The sequence below is a fragment of the Brachionichthys hirsutus genome, chromosome 13 (assembly GCF_040956055.1).
Source record: "Brachionichthys hirsutus isolate HB-005 chromosome 13, CSIRO-AGI_Bhir_v1, whole genome shotgun sequence".
Taxonomy (NCBI): Eukaryota; Metazoa; Chordata; class Actinopteri; order Lophiiformes; family Brachionichthyidae; genus Brachionichthys; species Brachionichthys hirsutus.
This window is the reverse complement of record NC_090909.1, coordinates 11,329,239-11,353,959: the sequence shown is the minus strand read 5'-3', so window position 1 is coordinate 11,353,959 and position 24,721 is coordinate 11,329,239. Positions and strand designations below refer to the sequence as shown.

The following is a 24,721-nucleotide window of genomic DNA, read 5'->3' as shown; positions in this document are numbered from 1 at the left end:
TCTTTTTAACAGAACAAACAAATGTTTTGACGGGGGATACGAAGGACTCCACCTCCCATGAGCTCCAGGGCTCATATCGCGTCCTCTGGATAATGTCTCCGTGCGCACCAAAACAGGAAGCTCGTGTCACTCTGACTTATTCATCATCTTTCTTTTCCACCAACTTGTCCTAAAGTCAGTCTTTTTTTATTTTTAAAGACATGGCTGCGTCGAATTATTCGTTGAAGGTCAACAGAGACCTGCTGGACCCCAACTTTGAAAGTTACCGGTTATCCCTGGACGCCATTCCGACGTATAGCGTTGAGCTGGACGCTGGTATGAGACCCTCCATCATGCTTAGCACCTCAGTTAGCAAGGTGCGCTAGCCTCGCGTCGGGGCAAGTCCGATGTGCCAACCGCGTCTGTAAAGCTGCGAGAAGAGACGAACTAGCAAGTCGAGCGACTCGCTTTATAATCAATAAGAGCAAGTTATGCTTCGCAGTAGCGGCGTTAGCTCCAACTCACCAATAATGCGATTTAGAGGCTTCTGAAATGAGTAAAATGGGATTTCAGTGTAAACCGTCACAATAACTGTAACAATACTGATGATAATATTGTTTTAAAAAATATATTTATTTAGCTGAAAACAATATTAGAGGATTTCTATAGTGGATTCAACCAGCAGCTGTAAAACAAATGATCAGACAATGGCAGTCTGGAGGTCACCTGGCCATTGAAGGACTCTGCAAATAACACACTATTTACATAGACATCGATGCCAGTCGTATGTTGCTATGGAAGTCCTGGCCGTTCCTCACGGGAGGGATGCCTGTGCTATTCAGAATTCAGTTCAAGATTCTCTTGTTTGCCTTCAAATCATTGAATGCTTTTGCCCCCTCTTGCCTCTCTGAGCTTCTTACCCCCCCCCCCCCCCCCCTCCATCCCTGCTCAGCACCTCAGGTCGGCTGATCAGTCGCTGCTCGAGGCGGCGTGACAGTGTGGCCTTAAGCACATTGTTTATTTGTTCCGTACTTATGTTTTCTATTTGTTAGTTATTGTTCTTATGTTCCACTTGTTTATGTTTTAATCTGCACATGTACAGCGCTTTGTGTCAGCTGCGGTTGCTTTAAAGTGCGTTATAAATAAAGTTCCGTTTATATTTAATGCTTGAAAACAATGTCTGATTGAACAGTAAATGTGGTTCATTCTAACCCTTTACGTTTTCATCTCTCCTGCAGCTGTGGAGGAAGTTAAGTTAAAGGATTCCCAGTACACCCTGGAACATATGCGGGCTTTTGGCATGTACAATTATCTCCACTTGGATCCTTGGTATGAGGACAGTGTTCTTTTTGTGGACTGCAAAGGGAGGGTCCTCAGTCTCACTGTCACATTGGTAAGTTTGAAATCTCTTTGGATTCTCTTTGAACATTTTGATCATAGCTGTTTACATTTGCTGGCATGAAATGTTGGCTTGTTTGGATTTAGCATTAACTCCAGTGTTCCTCCAGAAATGTCAAAAGATGAACCTTTCTAGCCATTTACTCCTCATATCAAATGGAAAGGTTCAGAGTGGAATATTTGGCGAGCTGTAATACATCTCACGCACCAGCAGGTGGTGACCAAATGCTTATGCGAGAACACCATCTGCTCATGATGCGTTTCTGTTGCATTGCCACACAATATGTGATTGTAATTTCCTTTACTTGCTGATCTGCTGCTTACGTTTCACACGATATGATGTTTTGGAGCCTTTTTATGTTTTGTGTGATGATATAATTGCGCTGAACTAAAATCAGGATGTAGAGTCCAGGAGCAAAAGCAAACTAATGACCTTTTGGAACAAAAGTTCTTTCATGTCTAAGAAATAATTGATCATAATTGACACTGATTCTGTATTTTCTTTTGTGTAAATTGGCCTGAATGATGATTTGTCTGCCCGTGAAACCGTATTTCTCACTCTCACTGCCATCATTAAATGAGTCTTAATGGAAATGGGTTTCATAAATGGTGACTACAATCGCCATCATATGATGGTTATTATCTCTTGGCAGCTTTAAAGCGCATTTGGGTAGCATCACATGGCACATGTGCATATAGGTGTTTGACACTGTCCAAGGCATTAACAGCATGGATGCTGGACATAATTACCTCCACCAAGGAGCCTATGTTTTTGCTTCCTTTACCAAGACGCTGTGGAATTAGTAGTGGACAAACGGATTTGTTGTATCTTCAAAAGCTCTGGAACTTGATCCAGAAGAAACCGCCGATACTGAAAGTGTGCTTTTTGTTAATAACTTCAATAATAATAATGATATCAATGTGGATCCAATTTCTAAAGGTTTGTTTTCATGCTTAAGGACTCTAAAAATAATAATATAGATACAATCATTTTTTGGTTTGATGTAGGGGGACTGAGGATGCTTGGTTGAGGTCTGCGCTCTGAGTCCTTTTCCAGTTATCTCCAAGGTTTCTTACAGTCAAGATAACAATGTGGTATGCATTGTTATACTCCATAAGAGTGTATTTTTCCGGTGCCATATCTGACTATTAATGACAAGATGTGTGAATCATATATGAATCAAAGCTCCGTGGACAGCCACACAACAGTTCATATCTCTGTTTCCTGCTGATGATAGCTTCCTGTGGATTTTTAAAATGAAGAGCATAATGAAAATTCCTGTTTATTGCAGTATTTGTATGACATTAGAGAGCCCCACTGAGTGGGAAAGCAATGATCTTTCCCTTGTTGTTGAGTTCAGTGCTGCTATTAAGTGCCTCTGAGACACGACTGTAAGCCGGACTTCCTCTGATCGCTACGAACCGGCTTTCTAGTCGCCGGTTCGCTCATGCGCAAAGCAATATAACGAGACAATGTTTTTATAATTAAAGGTTGTCTGCGAGCCAGATATATAGCTAATATTTATGTGGAAACAACTGGAGTCGTCTCTTTTCTGATTATAGCGGTGATGAGTCTGTTGTGTTGTTGTATCCAGGACACTGCCCTGGGGAAGCCAAGAGAGGTCCACTGTCTCACCTCTGACCCCGGCCAGGGGGACAACCAGCTTTGTGCGTCTCTCAGCCTCACCTCAGCGACTTGGGCAGCTCTCTCTGATGGCGCTGGCCGACTGTACCTTCTCCGTACCGGCAAGAGGGGAGACAGTTCTCATATTAAGTGGGAAGTAAGTGCAACTCTTGGTTTTGGTGCTTTTAGCCTCAGGACATAACGCGTACAATGCAACACTAAAGGTATTTAAATGTGATAATGCATCGTAAACCTTTATGTCTCTGATTGGCCTGATTAAACCTCTTGCACCAAACACATCCCTCTCCTCTGCATGACGTTTGATATGATATTGTAATCAAATTGGTGATATTGGGTTGATTGCAGAGGCATGGTTGAAGGCCAGACAGTCACATTGTGTCTGGAGTGCTCAGGAACAGGATTTTGAATGTTATTTCTCAATGACGCATCCTCAACATCCCTTCTGTGTTCCCTATGACCTTAAGTATGACTCCTAGCATACATGTAGCGATGAAGAAGCTGAGCACCAGGTTGATGCAGGAAAGGCAAATCGGAGAGAGAGTCTAAACTGCATGTATAAAGGGCTCTGGGAAAGCTGGGGTTCAGATCTGGGACCTTCTTGCTCTCAGGCAGTGGCTCTAATCAATGAGCTGAAGCGCCAACCTAGGAGAGGAGAGGAGAGGGAGAGGGGGAAGTATACAGGCACTGGAGAACAAGGGGTTAAGTGATTGAGTTATGAGTTGCAGGTCATTCTGTTAATGAGAGTGAATGGATGAATTGGTGAGAGAGCGGCGAAGTCTTGTTCCTGACCTTTGCCGTACCTAGAAGAGCTTAATCAGCCATCTGCTGTATTTGGCTTCACACAACCCTGTTTCAGTGAATAGAAACGGCATGTCTTAAAATGTCAATAAGATTAGGTTGGGTATAAACATTATAGATCAGATATTGGTTGAAGTAATTAAAAGTTTCACAGGAGCTGCATTACAAGTTGGAAAAGTGATTCATGGTGGCAGGAGAAACGTCAGCCGTGGGCCATGAGCCATGTTTGTGTCCTTGCATTCAGAGGCTCATACAGTAAAGCGCCGCTGTCGTCCTAAACGGACATGAGCCTGAGCTGCACGGAGAAATCTGCTGCTATGAACACAGACAGTTATTATTATAACTTTATCATACCTGTCAACCAGTACATTTTTGCCGTACAAAGTACGGTTTTTATGCATTCTAAGACGTGTACGGCGTAGAAGAACATCTGTACGGGAAAACGCAAATTTGTAGCGTCCGTCAGACGCTGAAACAAGGACGAGATGGGTCTCAGAACAAGCTTTTATTAATCGGTAACCCCGCCGCTAACAGGACAGATATCCCCTCCCGTCTCTCTCACCCCCTCCACGCTCACACACACCCCGCCCCTCCTCCCTGGATGCCTTCACTGACTCTCTGCAGAGTAGGAATTACGAACACGAACACGAACTGTTACAGTCCCATCCGGTCTGCACCGAATATCAAGAAACATGAAAAACATGTTTCCCAATCACAAGCCAGCAAAGGTTTGTATTTTCTGTCCCTGTTTGAAATTTAAATTACAACCATCATTGATCGATACTTAAGTTTGGTTTACAAAAATAAAAATGCTAACGATTTTTCCCCCCGAAATATCTGTTCTTATTTAAAAAATTAAATTACAAGCATTATTAATGGATATTTTAGTTTAGTTAAAATATCAAAATTAAACTGTATTGTAATGATCGTTACAGTATCCTAATTAATAATGTCCAACTATGTACATAAATAAACGCATTTCAAAAAAAAAATATGGTGTAAGGTTATTTTGTATTTTGTAAGGAAAAAATCAACGGTTTGTAAGGCCATGGAGCCTTGGAGGTTGACAGGTATGCTTTATTATTATTATAGCTATTCAGTTGTTAGAAATGGTGCAAATGAAATGAATAACTTTCAGCTAAATATTGGCTGTGATGAATGCAGATCATAAAATAAAAATGAATATTAAGTTTCTGCAACTCTTGACATATTTATTTATTAAGCTGTCTGAAAATGGGAACTACTTGGTGTGGGAGCGGTAATGACGATCAGTCGATTTGTTTCTGTGCTTGAAGCCGCTGTTCAGCGAAGACACGGGGGAGCCGTTCATCATCCTCCACAGCGTCTCGCATGTCCAGGAGGGGGTCCACACCATGGAGGTCCTTCTGCTCCGCATCCAGAAAGACTTGCAGGAATCCAAAGGAAGTGGATTCTCCGTGTCTCTCGAATGGATCTCGGTCGCCAACACCGCAGGACACGGTGGGTGGTGCACGGATCGGTCCTAATTTTGGTAATTGAGCACGAAGATACAACAAGCATGTCGCACATAATTATGTTTAATTGGGATCTGCATTTTAAGCCTGTCATGTCGGCTTCATCTTCATTTATACAGCATTGAAATGCAGACGATGCGAGAACTAGGTAATTAAACCGTATCAGGAAATTGAGTTTAATTATGCTATCCCAGATGAGATTAATGCAAACTTTGGCAACGTGGATTTTCATTAAGCTTCTTGGCAAGAAGATGACAAAATAATGAGGCAGAGATTGGAAAGACACAGACTTTGGAGAGTCTCTTCCTCATCAGGCGGCCTTTTGATCTCGTAAACAGGGCAATAATCAGATATATGTGGCAGCTTTTGAACTGTTTTCAGTTTTTATCAGGGAGCAGAGTTTGCATATTGTCAACAGTAGAGTCATTATTATGAATTTAGTGTTTTAATGCAGGACGTCACCCCAGCGTGAAGAGATGCCCAAGTAGAGTATTGTCTTCAATTAATTACTACTACTGTACTTTTGGTTTGTCCCGTGAGGCGTCGCCACAGAGAATCAACGTTCTCCACTTCACCCTGTCCTTTGCATCGTCCTCCCCAACACCAGCCACTCTCATGTCCTCCCTCACTACGTCCATGTATCTTCTCCTGGGTCGTCCTCTAGCCCTGTTCCCTGCAGTTCCATCCTCAGCATCATTCTACCGATATAGTCCCCGTCTCTCCTCTGGACATGTCCAAACCATCAAAGTCTGGTCTCTCTGACCTTGTCCCCAAAACGTCTAACCTTCACTGTCCCTCTTATTGTCTCATTTCTAATCCTGTCCAACCTGGTCCCTCCCAAGGAGAACCTCAGCATCTTCATCTCCTCCACTTCTAGCTCCGCCTCCTGTCTTTTCCTCAGAGACACTGTCTCTAAGCCGTCCATCATGGCTGTCCTCACCACTGTCTCTAAGCCGTCCATCATGTCTGTCCTCACCACTGTCTCTAAGCCGTCCGTCATGGCTGTCCTCACCACTGTCTCTAAGCCGTCCATCATGTCTGTCCTCACCACTGTCTCTAAGCCGTCCGTCATGGCTGTCCTCACCACTGTCTCTAAGCCGTCCATCATGGCTGTCCTCACCACTGTCTCTAAGCCGTCCATCATGGCTGTCCTCACCACTGTCTCTAAGCCGTCCATCATGGCTGTCCTCACCACTGTCTCTAAGCCGTCCATCATGGCTGTCCTCACCACTGTCTCTAAGCCGTCCATCATGGCTGTCCTCACCACTGTCTCTAAGCCGTCCATCATGGCTGTCCTCACCACTGTCTCTGAGCCGTCCATCATGTCTGTCCTCACCACTGTCTCTAAGCCGTCCATCATGGCTGTCCTCACCACTGTCTCTAAGCCGTCCATCATGGCTGTCCTCACCACTGTCTCTGAGCCGTCCATCATGTCTGTCCTCACCACTGTCTCTAAGCCGTCCATCATGGCTGTCCTCACCACTGTCTTGTAGACCTGTCCCTTCGTCCTCGCTGACTCTCTCCTATCACAGAGCACACCTGATACTTTCCTCCCCCCGTTCCAGCCTGCCTGCACATGATTCTTCACCTCCTTCCCCCATTCTCTCCATCACTCTGCACTGTTGACCCGAAGTACCTGAAGTCCTCGACCTTCTATTCCTTGTAGCTTCACTGTTCAATGAATGTTTAATGAAAAAGAATGCTCTGTGAATTCTTGTTTGAAATAACAGCAGCAGTTATGTTTTGTCTGTGAAGCAGGTCGTTATCAGAGTCACCCAAAATATACTGGACTATACTGGACGGTGATAAAACTTCAGCAGTTTGCTTTGAGCTCTTTGAGGTTGAGGTTTTTCTGATATTATTCCTAATGTGTCGATTTTGGTTCCCCCTCTTTAGTTCAACTTCAGCAGGTGTAACAACCTCCACAAATAAATGAGACGATTCTTGATCTACAAACATTCATTTGAAGTAGAACCAAAATCAGTTGCTGAAAAATGTAACAATAAATGGTTGGAAAATTCAATGGTAGGAAGACCGATAATTGACCGTTCAAGCGATTATCAGGGCCCAGCGGGCTGCTTTACATGTTTCTGCTATTCAATATTTAAGACATTCCACGACTCCAGATATCAAATTAGAGCATCGGCATCTCAGAACAGAGCAAATGTTTTCACTCGGAGTTTGGAGAAAACAAAAGACAGCAGCATGTCTCTCTGCAATAAAGAGGACTGCAAAGCTTGACTGATTAAATATAAAAATAAACATTTGTAAGAAATCATGTTCATTCCATCCCTTATGACCAAAAGAAAGGTCCTCCAACAGTTTCACTCCAGGATAGGATATTTCTCCAGACCCTCAGACCCAATGGGAACATCCTGAACTCTTTGTTTGCCGGGAGCCCAGGAAATAACCTGTACTCTACAGACTTGGACATGAGCTGTTTTGATGTTGCCATTTGTCTCACTCTGTCAGAGTTTAATGGAAGACGATATTACGTTACACCTTTATCACATGCAGGTCTGGAGAAGAAGTACGAGGTGAGGAAGAGGAGGGTGCTCAAGGGGAAGTCGGTTCCTCACTATGCAGCAGTGGAGCCGAAGGGGAAGGGACTGATGGTGGCCTCGGAGAAGCCGTTTGTCTTCACGCACGTGGACGGTCGCCCTGTGGAGCAGGCCGACTCTGAGCCCATGGAGGTGGAGAAGACAGGTGGGTCAGACGCGCTGCTGAGAGCCCCGCCCACACGCCGCTGTCATCACAGCTCTACCAGCCGTGTTGTCACCTCCACTCAAGCTTCTATTTTGGTGTATTGTGTGAGGTTGAGGTCAGGTCACATCAACAGACTGATGGGGTCACAGGGTTGGACCATCCCATTGATGGCATTGCCTCTTGTACTTTTGACATAAGGATAGGCTGAACTATTAAACTTGCAGTCTTCGGTCACATGATGTTGGTATAAAAAGCTTTTTTAATCAATAAGATCTTCTACATTGTAAACATTCTAGCAGTGCCTCCATTGCATTCTTCCTGTTTCAAAACAAAACATTTACCCTTGTGTTTAGTGAACTTGGGTACTCAAAGTACTGCATATTTATAATGAAATGCATATACTGTGATTTAAAAAAAAAAAACAATCTTGTAATATATTTGTCAAAATAATGCTAATATGTTGCGTTCAGAGCTTATTAGAATAAATGATGTCACATCACGACGCATGACCTTTGTTTCAACTTAAAGAGGATCTTGTCTCTAATTTGATATTATTACCACTCTCATCTCTATATGATAAATATTAAGTCTGGAGAAGCTACTCCATGCTAACAGCAAACAGACATCCTACTTCCTCCCAGTTTTTATTCTAAGCAAATGCAACTGGCTGTTTTGTAGTCTCATCAATCTGCCATCTAATGCTCTGTAAAAAACACAAATAAAGTTTTAGACAGTGTCAAGCTATGCTCTTAACTGATGAAAATATTTCAATTTCAAGATATCAAGGTTTGTTTCAAACTTCCATTCCCAGCCGCTCTTCTGTATTTCGGTCGGTTGTTGGATCTTTCTGTGAATTCACAAAACATCCTGTGTCTGAGCTCCACAGAATGTTCATCACGAACTGTTTTAATGCTGCTTTCACACTGTCACACTCACAACCTTTAAACGAGCAGACAAACAGCTACTCATGCTTCACAAGAAAAGCCTCTGACAGGGCAAGGTGTGCTTGTATGCATATAATGGAAGCTTTCCAGCCGAGCCTTTTATCAGCACTCTGCATTTCTCCTCTTGGAGAGGATGATTAGATGTCAAGAGAGAGGGGGGGGGGGCATCCTCAAACATGCGATGAGAGAAGAAATGCAAACAGCGTAGGAGGAATGAAAGCTCACTTGATTGTGCATGTCATGCTGTGATTGACACTATGATGAACAGACGGAAAGCATCCATATGAAGAGTTGGACAAGTGCATGAAAAGTCCAAGAGATCAATGCGGAGGTGCCGGGTAATTTCATGTAATGCTGTGGTAACGGGCTTAATATGAGCAGTTTGCTAATAGAGTTGGGAAAAGAAATGGAAGCTCTGGCAGCTCGCCTTCGCTCTGTCTCGTTAAATTCTTTGTTCATCCACTGGAAAACAAAAGGTGATGATGAACATGTCTCTGCTCATCACATCCCTGCCTGGAACGCAGTGAATTTGTTTGTTTGGAGCGTCGTATCGGGCCAGTAATAATCAGAGTTCTATTTCATGTTTTGTCATTGAACATTCTCTGCATAGGTGCACAAATTAGCACAATGTTTATTTGTGTGGATGAATCAGACAATTTATCTTGTGTCAAATTCCATAAACATCGGTCAATAATCAACCGAGATATTGAGGAACTACTTTTTAAGCTCCACTGACTGCAACGTCAAATAAAATGTCAAAGTGATCCGGGAGCCGGTATTGACTGGATGGTTTATTTAGTTGTTTTTATGTTGATACGGACCCGAACCCTCCATAATAGCGTACAAACATGGGAAAAGTGAGTTTTTCATAATACGGGAATAAAGAGAGGCTGAGTCTTCCTGCAAAAAAAAGATGGGGAAGGTTTCAACACTCATCGTCGTCACAATCCCAGATTGTCCCCTGTTGAAAATATCTGGGGTATTATTTAAACGTAACACACAATAAAGGAGATTGAGATCCTACATCAGGCAGTAATGGGAAAACATTCCACTTTCAAAATGACTGCGATTGATGCCATCAGTTCCCAAACGCTCCCAAAGGTTTTACTCCACATGTAATCTTTTTTGAAAGCAGGTTGTGCCCCCCCCCTCATGCTTTCTCTCCTGCCATTGCCATGGGATATCCTCTAGTAATTCCTGCGCCACGTTAGGTGTCTCATTTCTGTCTGTGTCTCGGCGAGCTCTGCGCTACCCTCTGCTTTAGCACCGATTCTCTCTCGTCTGATTCAGATCACATTTACTTCTGGCTGCAGACAGCGGAGGACGTTACGCTCTGCGTGCGCATGCCCGAGGGCATCACCAAAGAGGCGGTGCAGTTCAAGCTGACAGCGGACACCGTGAGCATTGGCGTTCAGGGGTTCCCTGCTGTTCTGGAAGGCCAGCTGTACGCAGCCATCGACCCTGAGGCCAGCACCTGGATCATCCAAAATCATAAAAGGTTAATTGCAGCTATTTTACAAGCATAAGTCACGTCAACACTTTCAACCCCACTGAACAACTTCCACTCTTGTTTATCTTTCTCGGTGTTGACTCAGACCCGTAGATCTCGTCTGCTGCACGTAGGCGGAGCAATTACAGTATTCACGGAACATTCCAGGAATTTAAAGGAAAACTGTTCCAGCATCTCACCCGGTTCTGTATCATAACGTGTCCAGTGAGTGGCCGGCATTCTCAGGCCCTGCCGAAAGTCTTGAATATACAGCTCAACCGTTGCAAAGAGTAACGAACATCAAGAATATAAAATGAGGATGTGCTGATTGAATATTTGAGATTCGGTTACCGCCATATTTTAGCACACTGGTTTAGCTTTAATGTGGCGGCCACATTGTCTCAAATTGTGTCGTTTGAATGGAGGATTGAACAATTCAAACCGTATATTTTATCTTTTCAAGAATGATCTAGAAAAAAAGCATTGTTGTCCCTTCCCATGTGCACACGCATGCATGCATGCGCGTCTATGGTAGCATCGACGGCATTCTCGACATGCTAAATTGTGAGCTGTGGATGATCAGGCACTCGGTTCAGCATGCTCGTCATCTACAGACACAATCAGTGTTTTTTAGGCGGTTAATAGTTTCATGATTTTGAGGCCCGCACCAAATCAAAATGTGTGTGGCCAGGATTCCTTTTGACACGAAGCAACAGAAGCTGCCTGTGAATTTGACCTTGTGTGACCTTGTTACCCTGGTGTCGTGTTCTTGCCGTGTTTGTCGAGGCAAACTGGTCGCATAGTCATCGAGAGGTTTTACCTATGGCCCCAATGTGTTGTAAAGACCAGGAACGGAACAGATGGAGGCGGGTGTGTTAGCATGACGCGCAGGAGCTTAGTAAGGCTAAGTTGGAGCATACATGTATTATTGAGATAAGGCGGCTAATACTGAAGCCGCAACATGATTACTTTGTGGATGAGACTCCCGGATGAGACCTGAAAAACCGGTGCTTGCATTTTAAAACATGAACCGAAGCATAGTCGAGCCTCGAGCAGACGATCTCAGAGACTGTTGTCATGGTTTTTGGCGCAGTGGAGCAGCTTCTTTGATTGAACTACACTATTTTGTTGCAGCACAGTACCAATCATAAAAAAAAAAGGCAGAGGAAGTTTAATGCTTTTCATAAACGTAGTCGCTATTGACCGTCTACCTAATGTGAGTTGAGTTATATCCGCCTCTTGAGGACATTTCTGCTGTGCCTATTCTTTATTCCTTCCTGTTTCAACAACGTGTGTCCTCCAGCAGTCTGTCCTGTCTGAAAACAGGTTGCATAGCTGAGTATGAATGTGCGTTTCAAGCTGTGCATGTGTGAGAGCGGGGGGGACAATGTGACTGCTGCTGTCTCTGTTGTCATTCAGCACAGAAAGACGATTATAAGCCCGATGTGGTTCAGGTGAGGAGCTGAGAGGTGGACCTGAGTGTTTATTCTGCCCCTTAGATTTTTGTTTATTCTTATTTATCCAAGATAAATTCTGCCCTCATTTGATGGGTGATAATGCAGAGTGTATTTAGTCGCCCTTTTAAGCTGTGAATTTGTCTAACCCTCATTCAGGGCGTTCATTGTGTTTTCCCTTGGATGCGCGAAACAGACAAACAAACAAGGGATGAAATAGACAAATTAAACGTTTTCATGAAGACCCAAACATGCACTACCTGGGAAAAGTGTTTGCACGCAGAGTGCATCTGATATCCTTTTATAATGTCAATATTGAACAAAAGCACGATTGCGTGTTCTTCCGTACCAATAGGTTGCATTTATAGACAGACGGGTGAGCCCTATCCAGCTCTCCTCCATCCAAATGAATCAGGAAGCTCTCCTTTGTCTCTTTCACGTCTTTCCTTTGTTGTTCAAATAAGGATGAAGAGGAGAAGAGAGAAGAATATATTTATTAGATAGAATGTTAGAGTACAAGTACAGTCACACAGTAGCATGTATTACAGTACAAATAACGTCAAACATCCTGTCTAAGAGGAGCATTTCAAAAAAGCCCTTGCGGGCTTGTTTCCGTTGAAAGTCCTTCGTACGTTTTAAGGCATCTGTGATCGCCGTATAATCTAGATGCCTGGATTCTCTACGTGTGCACTTCATGTTTAACGCTGGCTGAAACTCGCTAAACTCTCTAATGCTGCCTGTGATTGTTTGTTCTCCTTCAGAGAAGTGATCAAACTGAAGCCCAGTTAAACATTTCTGATAAAAAAAAAAAAAAGGTTCTGTAGAAAACGAAACCTCATTCAGTCTGATAAAAGGATATTAAACGTGATTCAGACGTGCTGTCGAACCTCGGCATTACAGCGCTGGGGAAATATTTGTTTCAAAAGCTCTTGTTTGTGTCTCTTAAATGTAGAGAGATGCTATGAGGCTATTCAAACAGTTGCTTTGGACAGTTTCAGTTCTCTGTCACGGAATTTCCTTGGATTTAAAATGAACATTATCAGAACCCGGTGGAGTTTGTGTGAGCTATCGGTTCAAATAACAGCATGCTTGCTTGCATGCGAGCCAACTTCACGTGTCGCTCCTCAAGAGACATTAGGCTTAACAAGAAGATGAGAGAAGAGAGAGGTCGAACAAACTGAGGAAGAAATAAAGGAAAGGATAATTATCAAAACCCTTTACTGCGACCAGACTCCACCAAAATGCTCTTTGTGAATGCAGACGAACATTTGGTTGGGAGCACACTCGCCACAGGTGAAATTGCTAGTAGCTAAATGCGTATAGGCAAAGCAATGAATGTTTCTTATTCCGATTGTCTTGGTCTCCATTGTCATGATTTAGTGAAACACGGTCCTTGTAATGAATTCACCGAGCGTCCTCCAGTGCTACTGGATCCAGTGTGTAGACGGAGGCAGAATAGCATTATGCAGAATCACAGCTGCAGCCTGTGATTGTCATGCAATCTGGAAGTCTAAATGTCATACCTCCGATTCCTGTGTCTGATACAGCTTTCATCTAAATCTCTCCAGCAGTTTTAATAATGAAACAAAAAGTAATTAATAAAAGCCAGGCAGCGTCTCAGAGCAGCTGCAATGTGCAACAGGCGAGACGTGCAACATCACACGTCCTCCCTTTGATCCAAATCTACTCAAAACAGAAATGATTCAGAATATTCTCATTAAAATATGATCCAGAAATCTATTTCTTGGAAAAAGAAAAGTCCATCTTCTTCAGCCCAAGGTGATATCTTCCATCTAAAAACATGAACCTAACTTAAAAGGAGTTTGCTTGAAGTTGCAGACGGTGTGTACTGATTGTGTTCCCAGCCTGGAGGTGACGCTGCAGAAGCGAAGCGAGGGGCCCATGTGGCCGGAGCTGGTGATGGGGGACAGGAGAGGGGAGTACGTGATGAGCAGCGAGCAAGCAGCCCTTCTCCAGGAGAGACTGACCTGCCTGACCTCCGAGGACCTGGTACAGCCGCTTCTGTGAAAGCTCAGCTTGTAGTTCTGTTCCGTTCTGCTGCCGGCAAAGCGATTATTCTGAAATTACATTATACGCATAAAGTGTGTGAAGAATGTGTGTAAATTCCAAGGTATCTACAATGCAGGACAATTTTGGAGCAGCTAGCCCAGTTTTACCCGGATGCAGTGGATTAATGCAGCTGAAACGTGGAAGTGATTCAATAAAGGGTTTTTTTAAGATTTAAAAAATAGCTTTAAGAGACTTTGTAAAAAAATAATTTACACATTATATATCCTGACAGAAACCGGCCCTGCAGATAAATATCTGGTAGAATCCCCGCCACCGTAAATCAATAACTCGCATTAAACACCCTCCAACTCGCCACGCGGTTGAACTTTCTGTCCGCTGCCTCTTCGAGTCCTCCTCTCCCTGAGACCGAGCACGCATCGTCCCTCCTGGGTCCCCAGCGTTGCTTTCATTCTCATCACATTTTTAGCCACTTCCTCGCTCAGCCTTCATTAGTATCATCGGGCGCCACTCGAGGCCCTCGTTGCAAATCAACCCATTTATATGTTAATTAAAGTGTTATCAGAGCTTCCGTCTCAGTTTCCTTGTTGGTTTTTTTTTGAAGAATGGAAACCCAGACGTGGACAAACCTCCCTGTAACACCCAGGAGCTGGAGGACTGTGATGTCTTCCCAGAAGACAGCTTCAGTCTCACACACTTCAGTGGAGAACTGCTCAAGCCCACTCAGGTGGTAAGTGACATTTTGTTTGTTCCAATCCTTCTAGCCCGAACCCTCATTTTCAATATTATCAGATCATTTCCCACTTGGATCCTGTTGGCTACCTGACGCTCCCTGCCTTTACAAGGGTGTTGTTTCTATCCAGCCCCAAAACCTCCACAAAGGCTCAGCGAGAACTCCCACTCCAGGAGTATTTCCATCACCTCTCCTTGTGCGACTAGCTCCCCCACTGGAGGTGAAACCCTCGTTCTGAGAACATGTGAGGGTACGCCATGTTACTTGGAGAGCTTGAACCGTCATTAAAGGCTCTCCTTCAGCTTTGTGATGCATCAGAATGTCGCGTTTGTTTTTTCTGGTCCAGATTTCATGTCTCAGCTTTTGTATGGCAGAGAAGAGAAGACTAACAAGCCCAATAAGCTGTCAATACTTCTGGTGATAATTTTCTGAATTATTGTGGTCATGGTAACCATGTAGTGAAACCCACCGTGCTGATTGTCATCTCCTCAAATGAGATGTTTTTTTTTTTTATCTGCTTAGCTGTCTGTCAGACGCACAAAGTTTTGTCCTCCTATGCAAAAAGGTCTGAGCGGTGTCACTTTAATGTTTTAAATAGTGCTTCGAGTCTATGTCTAGCATATGTGGCTCATTGGCAGCTGTTTGGTTAAAGGTTGCCATGGTCACCACCACGCCACCGGGAAAGACACAATTTCACATTTCGTCATAAACCACATCATTGAATTGGATCAAACTTTGCCAGATTATGGCGCTAAAGGTTTTCAGAATTCATCCACGGTTTGATGGCTTTTAATTAAATGTGTTCATATGTTGAATTAAAAACTACAAATGTGACCCTGATGGATGGATATTTAAGGTCCATTTCTTTTCTTTTTTTTTTTTTAGAAGTGGTCAAATTTTGCCAGGCCCAGATTCACGTAATGACCCTTTATGTCGTCGATCCTCAGATGACAGTTGGTTGTGAGTCTTGTCTCACCGTGTGAGGTGAGGAAGAGGCACGTCGTTTGTTTCTACCGCAGGAACCTTCAGGAGATTTGCTATGAAGGAGGTTTTAACGGAGCAGGCAAAGGTCAGCCACCCAGAATCCTCAGGGTCATTTCTTGTATTTTCCAGCAGTGGGTTTTTGTGTCTGTTGTGTTTCCCTCCTGTGGGAGGGATACGAGGACAGAACCGAAGCGGCCATGATTGTCCTTCCCTTGGCGTGAAGTGTGAGAGACGACAAACGCACATCAGATGTTCCCGGGTTTATGAGAAGCGCATGGATGAGAGCTAAAATAATGGTCTCTGGTATTCCTATTGAGAAAAGGCCGCGTCTGCTTTCAAACGTAAAGACGGAGTTACAGTCAGCCTGAAATGTTTTCTGTGATGTAATGGTAACAGTTTTATTTTGTTAAAGAGAATAAGTGCATGTTTCTCTCAGCTCTATTCATTTGCCTGCATTAGTGTTCGTCCACCTCTGCTCCTCTTTTGGTTTTCATTTGCTTTGGTGAAGAATACCCCCCCCATCATGAAAAACCCGGCGCAGTCAGAAATAAACCCTTCATTGTGTGATGAAAGGCTGATGATGAGTGTTGGACATCAGGTTTGTGTCGAGGCTGGAATGTGGGCCCTTTAATGCCTCTCCTCCGTTTACTATGCAAGCAGAGCCGCCGGGTTCTAATCCGATCTGGACCGTCGTCCTGTAGAAGGCGGGCTCCTCGTGTGAGTGGAGACAGTTGTGTTTGTCCGTTTGTCATCCAGGAAGCCTTGCCTTTTATTCCTCCCCATTGTGTCCGCCTTGTTGCTTCGGTCTCTTTGCCAGCCCGCGAGGACGTCGGTAGACGTCTCTGTGAAATCTTTCAGCTTGATCGTGTGGCTTCCTTTCAGTTTGGGACGTTTGCAGATGCGCTTCTCTTTTGCTTGAATCCCAGAAGAAAAGAGGGACGAGTGGTTTTTACACTTGTCTCGCAGAGGGAGTCTGAGTCGTGTCCATGTCTGTCTTGCTTTCACACTGGAAGGACTCGGATTGACCTCTGTCCTGAAGATGATTTACAGCAGACTGTGTTGTAAATGTTCCTGTTCTTTCTGGCCGGGCGTCGCCTCGGCTTGGAAATGTTGGGTTCCTCAGCCGACTGACGGAACTCGCTATCAAACCATTTCTACGCAGGTCTCCGTCCCGCAGCGAGTCCTTCAAGCTCCGCTTCTGGTAGCTGTTTTCGATGTTAGCCACATTAGCTTCACCAAACTTCACACATATTTTCATTATAGGCGTTTGGATAGTTGAACATTTCTACACCAACCTTTACGTGGAACTGGTTCGATGTTTTTGGATGTTACTGTCCTTGGTAAGTACATGTTAGCATTTAGCTCAGCAGAAGCTGCGCCTCATAGACGGGGGGGGGGGGCTGTCCAGCTTCTGTCCAAAAGCTCAAAGACACAAGTCTCCTCTTTGTTTCCTTCTTGGTGCTGAAGGTGAGAGTAGCTGACGGTCAGTTTGAGCCACGACAAATATTTGTTGCTGTTTTAGAAACCGGCTGCTGTTGATGTTAGAAACACGATGTGAAGCTGCTTGTTGCCTGTGATAACCAACAACCAGCCAGTCAGCACAGCCGGGAGGATTTCCTGACTCCTCACGTGAAATAAACGATGATATAATCCAGTTTGTCCCTTCATGAATGAAGCTGTGGCACTAATACGTGTTATGTGGAGCGCATGGCGAGTGACTGATCAGATACTGGGCTGAGCGGTGGTGAAGGGCATCCTGTCTGACTGTTGTTACAGTCAAACAAAACGCTTGGGTGCGTTTGAGTCCAGCGTCTCGGCTGGAACGAATCTAAATACTCGCCGTCTGAAGGCGGGAGAGTGGCAGCAGGAAGGTGATGATGATGATGATGATGACGACGGAGAGCTGACATTTCGGTCTGTGATGACGGGCAGCGGCCTTCTGTTTACAGACGCACAGCATAACGCCAGCCTCTCACTTCATGGAGAAAATCTTATCAACCCTTAGAAGAGAAGAAACCGGCGTCATAAAAAGCCTTTTCAGACGGACTGATTAATCCTGACGGCCGTACAGAGTCCGGTTGTACTTCCTGCTGAGCACGACAATCGTCAGAGTATCGCAGCACAGAGTGTCCTGACACGCGTCACGGTTTTCCTCTGCGTGTGGAGTTAAATAAAGAGCTGACATAAAACCCTGGCCAGGAAGATTTTTATCAACATTCTGTTTTCAATATCACGGTTGAACCTCACCGTCTCTTAGTTTCGTGCACAGTAATACCTCGACATACGAGTGTTCCGAGACGCGGGCAACTTCCAGATGTTGCCGCTTCGTTGCCAGCGCTCCGAAGCAGCTCAGGTCTCCACCACCTTCCGTACTCGTCTCCCGTGTTGTTCCCACTATTGACGTGAGTTTGGGTTAGGGTTCCTTGTAAGTGATGGGTCAATAGAAAGCGAGTGGTAAGGATGGGAGTGACAAGGAAAGACGCACGACGATGATGATGATGATGATGATGATGATGGAGATGAAGCATGAAGTTATTGATCACCGTGACCGTGGCGTCCGCGTCAGTGATTGGACACGCCGGTACGAGCAGAGAACATCGACGACATGTCCAATCCTCAAACAGAAGGGCGCTGTCAAGAACACGAAGCCTTCCAAAGGCACAACTATTATGTACTTTATGTAAGAGTACATGTAAGGTATAATTATGGAATAAAGTGTCTCTGTACCGTTAAACTCCTCCTCCCACACGCTGCGCACCGCTGTTAGCGCTATTGTCTGTCTCGAAGTTAATCTCACGATAAAACCACATTTTATAATACAATAATACTGTATACTATTTATTATATCATTGTGTGTGTTTATATAGCAAATCGAAAAAACTATTCCATTGTTATTAGCGTTGATTTATTAATAATAATAATGCGTTGGTCTTATGTAGCTTTTCTGGACACCCAAAGACGCTTTACATCGTGCATTATTTATTCACTCCATACTTGGTGGTGGTGAAGCTACTGTTGTAGCCACAGCTGCCCCGGGGCAGATACAGCTGCCCCGGGGCAGATACAGCTGCCCCGGGGCAGACACAGCTGCCCTGGGGCAGACTGACAGGAGGAGGCTGCCAATTTGCGCCATCGGCCCTCCTGACCAGCACCGACATTCACTCGCTCACTGCATTCACACGGTATTGTCACGGTATTACTGTATGTAAGAACATATCCAGCTGATATCTTCTCCCATGTCTTGTGTTTGAGTCGACGTCCGCGTCACTGATGTGAACAGATCGGGTTTGAAACCATAACCTCCTCGGCGGAGGAAATAACATACATGGCTTCATTGATATATTACATTTATCAACTTTTTAAGGTTTTAATTAATCAGCGGACTGTAGGAAAACGTTCTGTAAGATGATTAAATAATATCAGGGCATGAAGCACTGAAGGAGGTCTGACACGGGAAACTAAAGTACAAAAGAATAATGCTGGAGAGAATCTTCCTGCTGCGTTCGGGGATCCAGCCGTTTTAGTGTTGGCCGCCTGATTTGTAATAAAACTGAGATGAGTTTTCTGACGATATCTGTTTCAGACGATGAGAAAACAGCCCAGTTAAGGTCCGGGCCCACTCCCACTCCCACTCCCACCCAGCATCAGTCACAGCGCAGGATATTACCACGCCTCTGGCATCAGAGACGTCGGGTCGAACGAGATTTTCTGAAAGAAGCTAGTTTTTCTCTGTCAAGGAGATTCTGTGTGTGTGAGTGTGTGTGTGTGTGTGTGTGTGTGTGTGTGTGTGTGTGTGTGTGTGCATGTGTGCGTCTGTGATTTTGCAGATAAGGTCCGAGAGGACAAACATTCAGAATCCCGATGAGAAGCAGGAGCATTCAGACGTTCCACTTCTGTGCTGTCGCTGCTCTGGAGCAAACCAGAATCGGATCCTTTTTTTAATAAACAAAAACAAAATAATTGTTTTGCTCGTCAATGGACTGATGAGTCGGTTCACCACCACCGTTGTACCCTTTCTGAGAAGGAGGGATGGTCCCCTTTATGAAGGACACTGCTGCACTTCTCACCGTCTGGTCTCGCGTTCTCCTTGAAGCCTGTTGCTGAGGTCGGTTTCATGTTGGTTCACAGATCAGCTGACGTATTTATTGTAAGTCAGCGGCAGCGGAAACAGCAGACGAAGGAAATGCACTGAGCTATAAGTTCAAGAATCCCGGGAGAAGAAGGGATGAAGACGAGAGCCAGCGTTCCTCTGGTCCGATCCACCAGTACATCCCACGGCAGCGTTCATCCAAAGAGCTCTGAGTGGAGGAGGAGTCACTTTGGTTTAACTGCAGTAACACTTTTAACCCTTTAAAGCCCGCACCATGAAGTAGTCATCAAGACCTAATTATTGGAAGACAAGGTCTTAATGGAACCTTCTGACAAATTTGTCCCCAAAAAATAAAAAACGTATTTTTATATACACAAGTGCTCTAATTTATGTAACTTTTGCAGCGTCCTTAAAGGCTCGTCATGGCGTGAACCATCAGCTGCCAGCTTTATGCTGAGTTGTCAGTGCCTGTCGGCGCGTGTTGACAGCATCTTAGACGTGCTGGCAGTCGGGTTTTCAGGATGTGTTTGGACTCCAGCAGTCACTGCAACATCCCCCCCCCCCGAGACTGACACACCGTAGACATTAAAGTACTGCAGAAGACTCGGCTTTTATGCTCGAGGAGCTAAGTGTCCGTCACAGATCCCCAACCTGCCCAACATATGACGACTGAGATGTTCACTCTGCTCCGTCTCCCCAGGTGAACCTGGGCAGCAATCAGTACCTGTTCACCGTGGACGTGAACCCGTGTGATATGCCGTGCCTCTGCCTCAGACACGACGTGGACGCTCTGGTGTGGCAGCCTCGTCCCGACCATCCCAGCAACGTGTGGGAGCACATCGCCACATTCAACGCCCTGGGTAAGAGATCCGGCCACAAGCGGCGGCCTTCGTGCTGCTTTTTGGGGCCCAACTAGATCTCAATCAATCTGTGATTTAGAGACGAGGGTTTGCAACAGGGAAACCTGGGAATACATTTAGTTTGATATTTGGTTAAAAGAAAATCAAATATAGAATGGGGCTGCACTGTTGTGCTTCCAAATGGACAATCTGAGGACGTGAACTCGCTACGGTGTCTCCCAGTGGCCAAAACGTCCCCCCAGACCAGTGGCGTGTTCACGCGTCTCCTTTGTGGTTTTCACGGTGGACGCTGAAGAACCTTCGTTTCCATCCACGATGAAACTGGAGTTGAATTCTTCATCCTGACAGACGCTAGCTTTGTTCGCTGACGAGCTGCCGCCATGCTCGGCCTCTCCCGTCGTAGAGGATCGATGGCGGCACGTTTTAAATGGCTGCAGTTAATGACGGGAGGGAGTTTGCTGCCGTACACGACGAGGATTAGCAGATCTGTCTTCTCCGCTGCATATAAACCAGTCAGAGACATCTGGAGACAAACTTGTCGACTGATTACTGGCTCATTTTGTGCCTCTTGAGATGTGTTGATTTAACTCCAAACTCTCAAATCAAAGAGTCAAACATCAGCCCGCGTCGGTCTCGATTGCATTTATCTGCTCGTTTGTCTCACCTCTCTGTGTCTTTTTGAGAACACAGATCGGATCTCCTGATATTTACCAAAATGATCTCAGTGAGTCCCAAAGATGCATGTTCAAATGCATGAATGTGGATGTTCCCTCATAGGAATACTCAACATATTCTACTGAGGACATATTCGGCTCTGGGAAATAAGAGTCTGAATTTCACAGTGTACCTCTAATATATTTCTGAGAGAGATGGAATCATAAAACAACAAACAAACAACTGTGTGTTTGGAGACCCTTGATAGGAGATGGAGAGAAAAATAAAGGCTCAGGTGTTGCCATGGCAATGAAGCCACTGCTTTGCGTTTTTAGGAGCAAATGTGTCATATTGATAGATTCTTTCTCTCCATCAGCTAATTGTGGATGAGAGTTCATGCCATCCGATAGTATAACAATGCATCGGTACATAAGGAGCCTGGTTCATTTAGTAGTTACTATAGCAACAGGCAAAACCTGTCCATCAGTGACCAGGTCCCTGTTTGGGTGGGGCAGCTGAAGGACAGCTAGCCCCAACCCAAAACATTCTTTTTCCATAACATTTCATCAGGTTTGAGCGGAATCATTGAATAAAGTTCTGTTTTTGTGCCGTGGCTTCCAGGAACACGGCTCTGGAGTGAAATACTCATCCCTGCTCTGAGCCGCTGAAACATTGATCGGTGCGGTGAAATGATTTTGCTCGAGCTCGCAGAACAACAAATCGTTTTATTTTGTGATTCTATCTGGATAGAAAAACACAAATCTTTAAATGCTCGTGTTTTTGTTGCACGTATTGTTTAACAAAGGCAAATGTGTTCGTTTCAACTGAACTTTAAATTGTACATTTTCCTTTGCATATCGTTGACAAACAGAAAACTGAGAGAAGTTTCCTGTTTACCAGATGATCCTCGGATATATGTATGACGTTGTCCTGACCTTCTAGCCACTAAGCTCTCCTTTTGGACACTATGTCTGTCCCGGGGGACAGCTACGTCTGGACTGTCCTCACGTCTTTGTCCTGATTTCTAGGCTACGTCCAGGCATCCAAACGGGACAAAAAGTTTGCAACCTGCGCTCCAAACTTCTCCTACGCCTCCCTGTGCGAGTGTCTCCGCCGGTCGTTCGTCTACCGGCAGCCGTCGCCAGTGGAAACCGTCCTCTTCAACAGGAAGCAGGGTCGCCAGATAGGGCAGGTTGCCAAGCAACAGGTTGCCAGCCTGGACACTGATAAGCCAATCCTGGGTTTTCGAGCAACCAATGAGAGACTGTACATCCTGACCTCCAGTAACCTCTTTGTACTAAAGGTCAATAATGATTAGATTTGTTGTGTGATCAGATTTCCCAGCGGACGATCATTCCAAACTGAAGATGCTTGTCTGATCAAGCCGGAAATAAAAACACTTTTATTCACACATTCACGCTTCACTTTCTAGAAGCCATGTTCTAAAAGACAAACAGGATAATCGAATAAAGAATCGACCTGTCTCGGTTTCTTTTCATTATTTACCATGAGATGAATGAGGGGAGATTCTTTTAAGGCTCCGGTTCTGACATTTGTAGACAAAAGTTAGAAGATGAAAAACCCTTTTCTCTTCTTCCTCCTCCTCCTCCTCCTCATTTAGGGTGTGGCTTGTAGCCAACATTGTGCCGAATGTGCGTTTGGAGTGGGACGATGACAACTAGGATAAATTCCAAATGGAATTTTGTCTCCATGAAGAATCTCATTGGTTTTAAGGGATGTGTTGAGAAAAATGCATCAAGTCAGGTGGATAATTTGTAAAAGCTTTACTTCAGACTCAAAAGATGAAAGAAGGGAAATATTCTGTTGCATGGCAGCGGTTGATATACGGTGCGATTTCGGGTTGACAGCATGTGCCGCGCTTTGACTCTGTTTTATTTCATTATTGTTGTGCCCTTGGATCAGACGGTGCCACTTGTTCTTATTAGGTTTGCCGGCATCCAAGGATTACTTGGCATCAGCCTGTCGGACCCGCTAATGTCTCTGAGGAATGGTTCTGGCTTTCTTCTGATAAAAAGAGAGGAAAAACAAACATGCCGTCTCGTCACCTGGCCACGGAGGATCAGAGTTACTGCTCGCATCCTGAAGGACTCGGACCTCCATGTCCCTGCGTTCCGTTAAACACATCTTTAAAAGTCAGATTCGTTTACCAGAGCGACGGGAACATCTCATCAATCCTCCCGACTCCATCGGCTGCGGGGTCAAGAATCTGATCCGGCTCTAAATTAAAATCAGGTTTCCCGAGAGGAGAGGAATTTGCAGCTCGCGCTTCAGCAGCGTCCTCGTCTGATCCTCGCTGCTTGTGTGCAGAGGTGGATGAAGCCATCAGCAGCGAGCATTCATTTCATTCAGTCAATATCAGATTGGGAAACAAACCGAGGTTGAAATGATTGTGTTTATTTTCTGTAAAGGGTTGGAATGTGTGGAGAATGGAACCCTTAGCTTCTGGTGCCGGAGTTCTACACCCAGTGTTTATGTGTAAGCATGTAGCACCAGCTACCAACACGGTTTCAGGCAGAACAGCACCGCGCCTGAGCTGATATTAGCAATGCTGACTCCTGATGAAACACCAAACCAAAATGTAGAAGAAAAGTTGCGTCTAATAATTCTGTTTAGGATTCAGGTTATGTTCACAGTAAACCTTTACCGTGACTTGTTTGTGTGATACGGTGGCGCAGACTCCAACGTAAAACCGTAGGCGGCTGAAGACGAGACGATTGCTGATTGTCTCACCTTCAAGAAAATGAACATAAAAAGTATAATTACTATTTATAAATACAGACAAGTCTAGACTGACTTAACTAGAAAAGCACCTGGAGAGTCCAAACCTCCGCCGAAGCACCAAAACTTCCTGGATCCACATGGTGATCTGGATCGTCATCAGAAGGTTCTAGACTATTTATGTTTGTAACTGATTTTTGAATCCATAAATAGTTAGACCAAGACCCGTCTTCAGGTTTGTTTTCATCAAGAACCATCCAGCAGTTTTCCCGTAATCCTGCTAACAAACGGACAAACGGCAACAACAACAGAACCTCTTTATATAGAAATCCAACAGCCCCACCATGAGTTCGCACTTGGTGACAGTGGCGAGGAAAAACTGCCTTTTAACAGCAGAAATCGTGTCCGTCTCTTACAACAAAGTCCAGAGGATACGAAGACGACGGTTTCATCACGATGCGCTGGCGACGTGTCTGAGGTGTACCCTGCCTCTCGCCCATAGCAAGCTGGGATAGGCTCCAGCAACCCCCGGGAACCGCGACATGGATGGATGGAAGTTTTTTCATAGGTTGGAGTTACGGAAGGTTTGATTGTTGCGTCCCTGATAGACTCCAGGAAGTGTTTCTGTCACTCAGGTTAGATATTACTAAGTCACTGAAAAGATGATGCTGACATGACAGTGAAGTCCTGACACCGGTAATGGAGGAAGACGAGGATAGCCTTGTCT

At 44.8% G+C, this 24,721-nt stretch overlaps 1 protein-coding gene across 1 annotated transcript; it reads left to right on the top strand.

Moving 5' to 3' along the window:
- Positions 1 to 200: 200 nt before the first annotated feature.
- nudcd1 (NudC domain containing 1) lies at positions 201 to 22,730 on the top strand. Its single transcript, XM_068747394.1, has 10 exons — positions 201 to 315; positions 1,218 to 1,372; positions 2,973 to 3,158; positions 5,116 to 5,299; positions 7,831 to 8,019; positions 10,254 to 10,461; positions 13,772 to 13,916; positions 14,539 to 14,664; positions 20,442 to 20,601; positions 22,284 to 22,730. Exons 1-10 carry the CDS (start codon positions 201 to 203, stop codon positions 22,571 to 22,573), a joined length of 1,758 nt encoding a protein of 585 aa, XP_068603495.1. The 3' UTR covers positions 22,574 to 22,730.
- The last annotated feature ends 1,991 nt before the right edge of the window (positions 22,731 to 24,721 follow it).

Excerpts from the sequence above, each read along its gene's own strand:
- nudcd1 (XM_068747394.1), top strand. The coding sequence starts at position 201 with ATGGCTGCGTCGAATTATTCGTTGAAGGTCAACAGAGACCTGCTGGAC. Across the intron at positions 13,917-14,538 it reads GCCTGACCTCCGAGGACCTG|AATGGAAACCCAGACGTGGA; the intron begins GTACAGCCGCTT and ends TTTTTTTTGAAG. Across the intron at positions 20,602-22,283 it reads CGCCACATTCAACGCCCTGG|GCTACGTCCAGGCATCCAAA; the intron begins GTAAGAGATCCG and ends CCTGATTTCTAG.